This window comes from Azolla caroliniana, unplaced genomic scaffold, assembly GCF_043228905.1.
Source record: "Azolla caroliniana isolate FFs.n. ecotype wild unplaced genomic scaffold, voAzoCaro1.0.p SCAF_681, whole genome shotgun sequence".
In the NCBI taxonomy this organism is placed as follows: domain Eukaryota; kingdom Viridiplantae; phylum Streptophyta; class Polypodiopsida; order Salviniales; family Salviniaceae; genus Azolla; species Azolla caroliniana.
This window is the reverse complement of record NW_028231116.1, coordinates 8,124-17,861: the sequence shown is the minus strand read 5'-3', so window position 1 is coordinate 17,861 and position 9,738 is coordinate 8,124. Positions and strand designations below refer to the sequence as shown.

The 9,738-nt window shown below is 37.7% G+C and overlaps 1 protein-coding gene across 1 annotated transcript; it reads left to right on the top strand.

Moving 5' to 3' along the window:
• Nucleotides 1–283: 283 nt before the first annotated feature.
• On the top strand, nucleotides 284–9,489 carry LOC147847774 (C2 and GRAM domain-containing protein At1g03370-like). Its single transcript, XM_087338839.1, has 9 exons — nucleotides 284–825; nucleotides 1,617–2,879; nucleotides 2,960–3,145; nucleotides 3,600–3,883; nucleotides 3,970–4,086; nucleotides 4,422–4,693; nucleotides 7,339–7,525; nucleotides 7,858–8,130; nucleotides 9,255–9,489. The coding sequence occupies exons 1-9, from the start codon at nucleotides 399–401 to the stop codon at nucleotides 9,468–9,470; spliced, it is 3,225 nt and encodes a 1,074-aa protein (XP_087194965.1). The 5' UTR covers nucleotides 284–398; the 3' UTR covers nucleotides 9,471–9,489.
• The last annotated feature ends 249 nt before the right edge of the window (nucleotides 9,490–9,738 follow it).

Here is a 9,738-nt window from a genome sequence, read left to right as displayed (position 1 = left end):
GTGAGAAAAGGCCAAAAAAAGGCAAATGAAAAGGCAGAGGACGTGGCAGAAGGGATGATGAGGTGGCAGCTGACTCGGCAGGATCCCGATGATGATGATATGATGATGATGATGACGTGGCGGGGGTGATGTTGTCCGTGATCTCTGTGTGTGCAGGTTTTCCCTGCTTCTTCATATCTTTCGATCTTCTTCTTCTTCTTCTTCATTTGCCATCGCCATCGCCATTGCCATCGCTTTGCTACGTCTTCTTTTACCCTTTCTGATGCATGTTTTTTTTGGTTACCTGATTCGCCCAATTCGTGGAATGGGTTCAAATCCCCCGTCAATGATCTTCTTCCCTGTTTCAACCGCGCCTTCTCCATCTCTGTGATCATAACCCTAATTATCTGATACAGAAGATGAAGCTACAAGTACAGCTCTTGGAGGCAAGAAACCTCAAAATCATCGATCGCCCACTTCAAGTGTATGCCCATCTGAAAATGGGTAGCTTCAAACAGAACAGTTCCATCGCCCCTTCCTCATTATCAACAGTAACATCGTCATCATCACCATCATCATCACCGCCCACACCACCACCATCATCGTCATCATTATCATCTTCATCATTTGATCCTTACTGGTTCCAAGAGTTTACCTTCAATGTAGATGACCTTGAAGCAGAGATTCACATCTCCCTGTGGAACAGAGATCGAATCTCTGACATTTTCTTGGGTCGGGTTGTCATCTCTGTTTCCACCGTTTTTGCTGCCCACAAGCAGGTTTTACCTTCTTTGTGGTACCCTCTTCAGGATCGGAGCAGTAGAAAGTCCAAATCCTTAGTTACTGGTGAGTCCAAATCCTTCGTGGCACCCTCTTCAGGATTCTATGTTCATGTGATTTTTAGTGTGAGACCATCGTTTGATGTTAACTATCATCATTTTATTTCATTATACATATGTTGTAATGCTAAGTGTGTGCTCATCATTGGATGCTATTTATCATCATTCTCTTTATTATGATATATGTTTCCTGTCTCGTGTTTCTGTGATGTTGCATATAGAATCAGTTTCTTGTCTTTGTGATAGATATGCTCTATATAGAACAGGTTTCTTGTCTTTTTGAAAATGGACTTTCTGAAAATGTTGTATAAATGGGCGTTTTGAAAAATCTTTTATGGCAAGGCCTTTTTCTTGAGGAGGGCCATTAGCCTGGCCTTAAACCATGGCTCCACAATGATCTTTAAATGTCTTAAAGATAGATTCATTCATGGCCAATATGGCCAAAAGAACATGGAATTCCAGAGTAGCCAGGATGGCAATTATCGGGAATTTCCTGACTTAAATTGATTGACAGCTTGATTTTGAACTCCCTTCTCAGAGCTATCCCTATGGTACCACAACTTAATGGATTATGTTTTGGCCCATTCATATTTGAGATATCGTTGGCAGAATGAGAGATTAAGTAAATAAGATTAAAAAGACACAATTCTAGAATGGTACGATTTGCATCAGATTATTGAACATCAAGTATGGTCATGAAGGAAAACTTGTGTGTGAGAGAGAGAGAGAGAGAGAGAGAGAGAGAGAGAGAGAGAGAGAGAATTGCCAAAATTCATTTCATTAGTGGATTTCCTACAGGTGAAATACGACTGGGATTCGTGCTATCTGGCAAAACTTTGAATCCTAATCCTTTGTTAATGAGATTCCCGTCATCTGGTATCAGTGTTTCTTCACCTGTCCCGAGTACACCAGACCATTCCTATCTTCCTCAATCCAGTTCCTCTGATTCTTTTCAATCAGGAAATATAATGTATTCACCTGATGACACATCAGATTCTTACCAGTATTCAAGCCCCTCTTTTCTTCAGCAAATCTCTGGATGGCTTCCAGCTAAGGTTTTTCCATCTCTCTTGAAAATAGAAACCGCTGAAACAGTTACAATGGTAGAATCTCATGTATCTGATGAAACCAACAAGGCAGTAAATGAACAGGTTGACAGATCAATATCGCTGTTCTTTGATGACAATGGAAAGTCTGTGTCATCTTCACGGGGAGATCTACCACCTCCTCTCGAAGGAGGAATTCTAGTTGATGGTTATTATGCTGTGAGTGTGAAGTCGCTGAATAGGATCCTATTTGGACCTGGATCTCAGTTTCTATATGACTTGGCAGAGTTACAAAAGAATACTGAACTGGATGAAGGACCTTGGAAAAAAGGTGAAGATAGATTATTACCAAAACGAATCATCACTTGTGTTAAAGCAGCCACGAGGTTGATTAAAGCTGTGAAGGCAACTGAAGAACAGGTTTATACTAGAGCAGATGAAAAGGGTTTCATTGTGAATGTGTTGGCAAGCACTCCTGATGCTCCCTATGGGAACACTTTCCGAATCAAGATTCAATATTGTCTATTTGCTGGTCCTGATCTTAGCACAGGTGAGAAGACATCATTCCTTCAAGTGTCATGGAACCTTCACTTTTTAAGCAATACAATCATGAAGAGCTTTATTGAGAATGGCGCTCGACAGGGCCTACAAGATAGCTACAAACAATTTTCTCAAGTCCTAGAAAAGTATGCAAGAGTGTTGTCCCAAGGCTCACAAACTGTAGAACTTATTCAACAAGAGAAATCAGATGGAGTTGTAAGGATACTTAAGACCGACTTTCAGATTGCAAAAGAATATTTCTGGGATCTTAGAATATGCCTCGTCCTATTGACCACCTTCATCATTTTGGTGCACATATGTATTTCAAAGCCGTCACCGAAAAGTGGGCTTGAGTTTTGGAATATAGACTTGCCAGACACATTGCATGAGTTTGTCACTGCGACTATCCTAGGAGTTCAAATTAAACATGTTTTTGATGCTGTGAGAAAGTTTTCTAGGGCAAGAACGTATAAAGGTAAAATAAGTCTTTAATGTGTTTGTCTTATTGTATGATTGTATATTATGCTAGAAGTTTTAGAGGTTGGAGGCTCTTAGGTTCTGATCATGGAGTTAAGGCAAGAGGTAACGGATGGTTGCTACGAGTTACACTTGTGGGAGCTGAAAATATACCAGCACCTAATGACACTGGAGGTTCCCCAGATCCATTTGTTGTATTCACATGTGCTGGACAATCGAGAAGAAGTTCTGTGAAGATGCAAACCTCCAATCCAAGATGGGAAGGTAGAATATATCAGTAAATAAGTAAATTATATATGGGAAATTTACCAACATGCTCCTCATTTCTCATCAATTCGTAAAATCCAATCATATTCTAAAAATTCCTAAAGTACCTCTCATTTTCAGAATCATTCCCAAGATATGCCGCTCTTCATACAATTCCCATCTCTCATGTTGAGGGAAATGCTGTAGAAAGAAAGAAAGATATATTAACGTCTTTTAAGAGGCCAAAATGGCCTATAAGACCAAATAAGAGATTACATCTTAAGTGTTGTCTCGTCTTTGGTAGAAATGGTAGAAAGTAATATTTTGGAGATTTTGGAAAATGAGGGGTACTTTGGGAATTTGGATTATGCTAGGAAATGTTTTGAGGAAAAATAAGGACTGTTTTGTGTATTTATTTTTCTCGATGTATCAGCTTACTCAGCCTCATGGTTTTCTTTTCCATTCCATGCAGAGAAATTTGAGTTTGATGCGACTGAAGAGGCACCATCAATCATGAATGTGAAAGTTTTCAATTTTGAGGGTCCCTTCACTGAAGCAGAGTCGGTTGGCTATGCAGAGATAAACTTCCTCAAGAAATCACCTGAGGATCTAGCTGATTTTTGTGTCTATCTACAGGGTCAATATGCCCGTGCCCCAGGAGCTAAAATTCACCTACGGATTGTTCTAGTGAACACAAAGGAAGAAACCAGTGCAGTTGATTACATTCAAAAAGTAGAGAAAGAAGTGGGCAGGAAGGTATGAAATTAGACATTCCCAACAAAGAATAAGATTACCTTACCGGCTGAATTTATCTGATTAGCTTTTGTTTATTAGCTCTATAGATTAGTAGGCAATCTTTCATGAAGAATGCTTCCTTTCAAAGGCTATTTGGACTTCCATCAGAGGAATTTTTGGTGAATGATTTTTCATGCTCTTTGAAGAGAAAGATCCTTCTCCAGGTGGGCATATCTTTTCTGTTTCTGTTTGTTTGGTACTTTCATTTCATGATTCTATTTTTAATTGTCTCATAGGAAATAAAATTTCTGGAAAATCCTAGAAGTTTCATACGTTCTTCATATTTAGAAAAGTGCGTTCTATGTGAATAAAGTAGCTTGAACCAGAATGTCTGCTGTTGCATTCAGAGGTGAACCGGCCATCCTATTCTTGAACCTCAGTCACATTTATTTTGCTATTCTTTCGTATTGAAACATTTCTTTTGATTAAGGGGTTATCTTGTTTAATGCAGCCTTCAGTTTTCGTTTCAGTTGACACCATTTTGTGCTTTTCACTACAGGGAAGGTTGTTCTTGTCTCCAAGGGTTTTGGCATTTTATTCAAACATCTTTGGGCATAAGACAAGGTTTACACTCCTATGGGAAGATATAGAAGAAATAAAAGATGCAACACCTACCTTGGGTGCTGTGAGCACATTGCTTAACCCCACAATCTTAGTATTCACTAGAAAAGGTAGAGCAATGGATGCTCATCATGGAGCCAAGAATGTGGATCCAAAAGGTCGTTTGAAGTTCCAATTCCAATCATTCATTCGTTACAAGCCTGCCTATAGGTAAGGATGAGTTATTTGCTTTGTGAAATTGTTAGGTTGCTAATGTAGTGTGGCCTATTCCTTCAACCATAGTTCTAGTAAAGAGGAATAGAAGGAGTACTGAGATCTAGCTACTAATGAATGTAGAAAGGATATTGCATGTCAACTATGATCCTTCGCAAAGTACTCTAAATGTGATCTAATGGCTCTAGATCCCACACATCTACATATATAAGGTTGATTTATTTTTATACATGAAACATTACTGTTGAACCTCACCTTTAGTTTCCAGAAGGGTTGTGAAGTACACAATTAGCTTTCATCATATCATAAATATGGAAAACAGGTTATACTGATGACTATTGGCCTAACATCCTCATATGTATTTCTTATTTAAATTAAATACTGCTTAACTAGAACATGAACTGGAGACTCATAGATTCAATCAAACCATGTGTTTTACCTCATACATATACATGTCCAGCTAGGAAAAACTGTTTCCAAAAAACACAGAAAAATATATTAAAACTCAGTAAAGTGAAATTGGAGACATTCATAAGTTCATGTTTCATCAATAATCCAAACTCTTGTGAAGATGAACTAAAAGCATAATTTGAATTTTGTCACATTAGTACAATGTGGGAGGAAAAAAGGGAGCAATCTGATTGCTTCCTGTAAGGCAAAACCCATGTGCCTTAGAGGATAAGTAATAGCCCGAAGAAAACTCAACAACAGGATGCAACATGAGCAATAAAAAGAAGAGAAAGAAAGATGTTCCGATGTCTCTAATCAATGATTACATTGCTACTCTTGGCTTGTCAAACCAGAAAGATAAACTGAGAAAATGTATGCTAATTTCACTTCCTAAAGCAGTTTAGCATTAGAGTAAAGAAAATGACAATTAAGTTGGTGAAACGAAGTAATCAAGAGATCAGTGCAACTGAAGTTGCTGCCTTCTGAAAAGCTTCGTGGCAGCAATTTCAGTTGCATTCCAAAGAAAATGAATCTTATCAGATGGAAAACCACTGGTGGAATGTTGAGATGCAGGTAGACGCTAATGAAACCACTAACCTTGCTAAAATAGCACCACTTGAGAAGAAGTCCAACTGCACATCTAGGAATCTAGGCTGCTCCTTGACAAGAAGTCGACACCATGTGGCCCCAAAGACTGGAGTCCCTTTTGGTTTTTCTTTATTAATAATTAATAGAGGACCAAGCCCAAGTCTTAAAAGCAAAAAACCAGAGCATGTTGCCTAAAAACCCTGTCTGGGTTTGCTGCCCTTGCCTACTCCAGTAGCCTTGTTTATTTCACACTAGCCATGCAATTTCATTTGACTGATTCAATCCAGCGCAAACAAGAAGTTTATTAAATAATGTCAGGAAAGAACAAAAATAACACCTCATTGTGGCATCGGAGGTATGGTGATGACAATCTCATGCATCGCCATGCAAAGTAAAAGTAGTTAACGGATTCAATGTTACTGTTAAAATCTTTCTACTGTAATGGTTTTCTAGAATCTGACCAAGAAAAATGTCGGAAATGAGTGATTGCACATCCAATACCATGTCAGGAATGCATATGAGATGTAGTATGGCTTGCCATTTTAGTTCCTCTCTCCTTTGTTTGCGCCAATTATGTCCTTACATTCAGCAGGTTAAGATACCATTGGCTTATGACACCAGAACAGTGCATACAATGATATGAATTCTTACCAGTCTAACTGGCGGAAATTTCTGTTAAGAAAAAAATAAAGAAATGAAAAACTGATGTCCTTCATGTGGTAGGAGGTCAGCCACACACTGTTTGAATGTGGTATGCTCAAATAGTTCGGCCAAGAGATGTGGCTCTAGTAATGTGTCACCCTCCAACTATTTGGAAACTGTTTCCCTGGGTTTTCGAAAGTTCGCCTTAATATCCCCATGTTGAACATCTCAAGTGCAATGAGATGTCTCTATAGTCTTGCAGATGCAGTGCATTAATGTCTTAAAAACATTCAGTAATGCAGCGGTAAATTTTCTTCTCGTGAACCTGAATTGACCCAGCTCATGTAAATATATATATCTTTACTGAACTACTTACCAGATTCTCCATAAAGGAACCCTAGATCTTGGTAGCATATGAACAATCATGATAGTTGGGAGCCATTGGATCTCAATTCTTGAAAGTATGTCCAGCAGAATTTTATGATGTGTCCTCTATCTCTGTGGTGGCGTCACATATCATGATAAGTTTGTATTCTCCATTACGTTCATCCTCATACCATGTAGTTGTTCATGCAAATTGCTTATCGCACCAGTTAGATGTTATAAGCTTTGATTTTAGTTTACATTAAGGTAATGCCAATTATTCAAGAGGAAAAGGAGAGAATGCAGGGAAAGATTATTAATGAATCTGAATACAAAGATCAAGGAAAATGATATGTTGTTGAATGGTAGTTCAATTCCTTGTTCAATCTAGGTCATTTTGACCCTTTATAAAGGCATTAATATATATTTCTTGGTTTCTAGCTAACACTCTATGCAATGGTAATTATATCACAAGACAATTAATTGGGTGTTTTTTTTCCTGGTCCACTGTTAATAAAAGCTATTTTATACATGAATGGGTTTTTGATGAATTATGAATTTATGAAACTGTACTAATAAATGTAGATTTTATTGCCCAGAACGATGATTGCTTTATGGAAGTATCGAACACTTAGTCCTGAAGAACAAATGGAAATGATTGCAGATATTGACCAGGGTGATGACAGCAGTATAATTACACATGGACAAGTAGAAGAAACTGATACGTTTGTAGGAGTAGATGAAGTTAACCTCACAGAAGTTTATGCTACAGAGCTTCCCCTTTCTGTGAGTAGAAAATTGAACTTATTGCTTGTGCACACACACCACACACACAACACGTACAACAGGCAACAGGCAACATGCGACACATACACCACACAACACACAACACACCACACATCAAGTACCAATGCCAATCACATACCACAATAGTAATGCAAGAAATTACTCTAGATTATAGAACACAATCCAATAATGTATTTATAGAATATTTTACGGTGATAATATTTCTGGCATTTTTGTCTACTTTGACTGTATTTTGCTCTTTGAATTATATTCTCTCTTGTATAATGTGTGCTTCTTTGACCTGCCATATACATGCTTTTGAAATTCAATAGGTAAGTTTGATGACCCAAGTATATGAGAAGGAGAATCTTGACGAAAGAATAGCTGAAAATGTTGGATGGCTGTGTTTCTGTCCAACTCCATGGGAGTCTATGGGTAATGATGCTCAACAAAGACGAGTCTCTTTCAAACTAAGTAATCAGATATCGTTATTTGGGACCAACGTCACATGCATCCAGCAGAAGACTACCAAACGGAATGGACACGTGGTTATTGTCGATGAAGAATGGACTTTACACGATGTTCCCTTTGGAGATAATTTTCAGGTATATGTTTTCTTATTTTACTCATTATATTAGACTTGCCCTAATGACAAACTATAAGCCCATCACAGAAGGTCACAGGTTCAAATCCCTACTTTCGCATACTTTTGCTCCACCATGGACCACTTTGCCTACACTACATGACACATTGGTATATCATACTACTTGTATTCAAGTTCTCCAAACAGTTGACACAACCATCTCAAGTATGGTTCAATTGGCGCTTTCCTAATTCTTTCTTTTTGCTGTATTAGGCCTGTATCCTTGTTGTGGTGATGCAAGTTTTTACTAATTTATACACCTGAGTTCAAATCTCACAATGTGCCACTACTTCACTAGATGCCACTGCAGAATGTAGGGGCTGGCATCTTCTCTTCCTCTGCCTAACTGCCACATTGGTGGTTTAAACTGTAGCATCCAAAGTCATGAAATTGAGAGAGTATCCAAGTTTGATACTTCCCATGGACTCGGCCCTGCTGCCCATGGACACCAATAATGTATTTATCATATTTCGGTCTCTCATGGACACCAATAATGTATATATCTATTTTGTGTTCAGGGTATTGTATTAAGTAGGATACAAAATGTATTAATGTGCAGAGATAAGGTCAGCTGGTCAATAGAAAGAGAAAGATAATTTTAGAGACCGATAGCTATGACTTGTGCATGAGTAGGAGATTTATGACTGGGTGAAAATGTTGCATGGTCTGGTTGGTGAGGATGAGTGGGGGTGATAATTACTTTAATTTTATTATGTGGGCAAAATTGTGTTCATTTACTTTTCCAAGAAGGTAATATACATAGATGATTTTATATTTTGGGAGTTCATAAACTTACATACACCCTAGAACCTAAAATTATTCCATGACATATCGTGTCAAATTATGTTTTCATGTCATACATCACTCGAGATATAGTAATTTGCCATTATTCCATGATATATCATGACATATAGTAGTCCTATATACACTCTAGATTGTTTAATTATTTCATGACATATTTGTGATAAATTATGTTGTCATGTGATACATCACTCAAGGTATTGTAGTTAGCAATTAAAAGACCTGCTCGGTGGTGCAATCTTAGTGTTTTCTAAAATCGTAATTTGGGTGTTTTTGTCATTGTAGATCCGAGTGCGAAAAGAGATAGAGGACATGACCTCGTCAACTACAATGAAAAGTTCATGCAAGGTTTTTCTTGGTATTGCATGGCAAAAAAGCACAATGTTCCAAACTCAAATAAGCAAAAACATATTTGATAGATATACAAAACATCTCAAGGATATCATAGATGCCAGTGTAAAGCAAGTACTGGAGCATAGAAATGATATCTTTGGTCAATGAAGATTCGTTTTTTCTTTTACCATAATTTGTGTTTTACCATAAGTGTAAAGCGATCTTCTCGAGCATAGAAATGAAATCTTTGATAAATGAAAATGTCTTTTTCCTTTACCATCATTCTTTTTTCTGGGATCTAATGTCAGGGAGCGTTGAGGACTACCATCAATCAAATGATCTTCCAATTAATGTTTCTGAGAAGGAATATATTATGGAGTGGGGAGGAAGGATGAACACATGCATAAAAAGGGAATTGATGAGGGCAATTTCCATT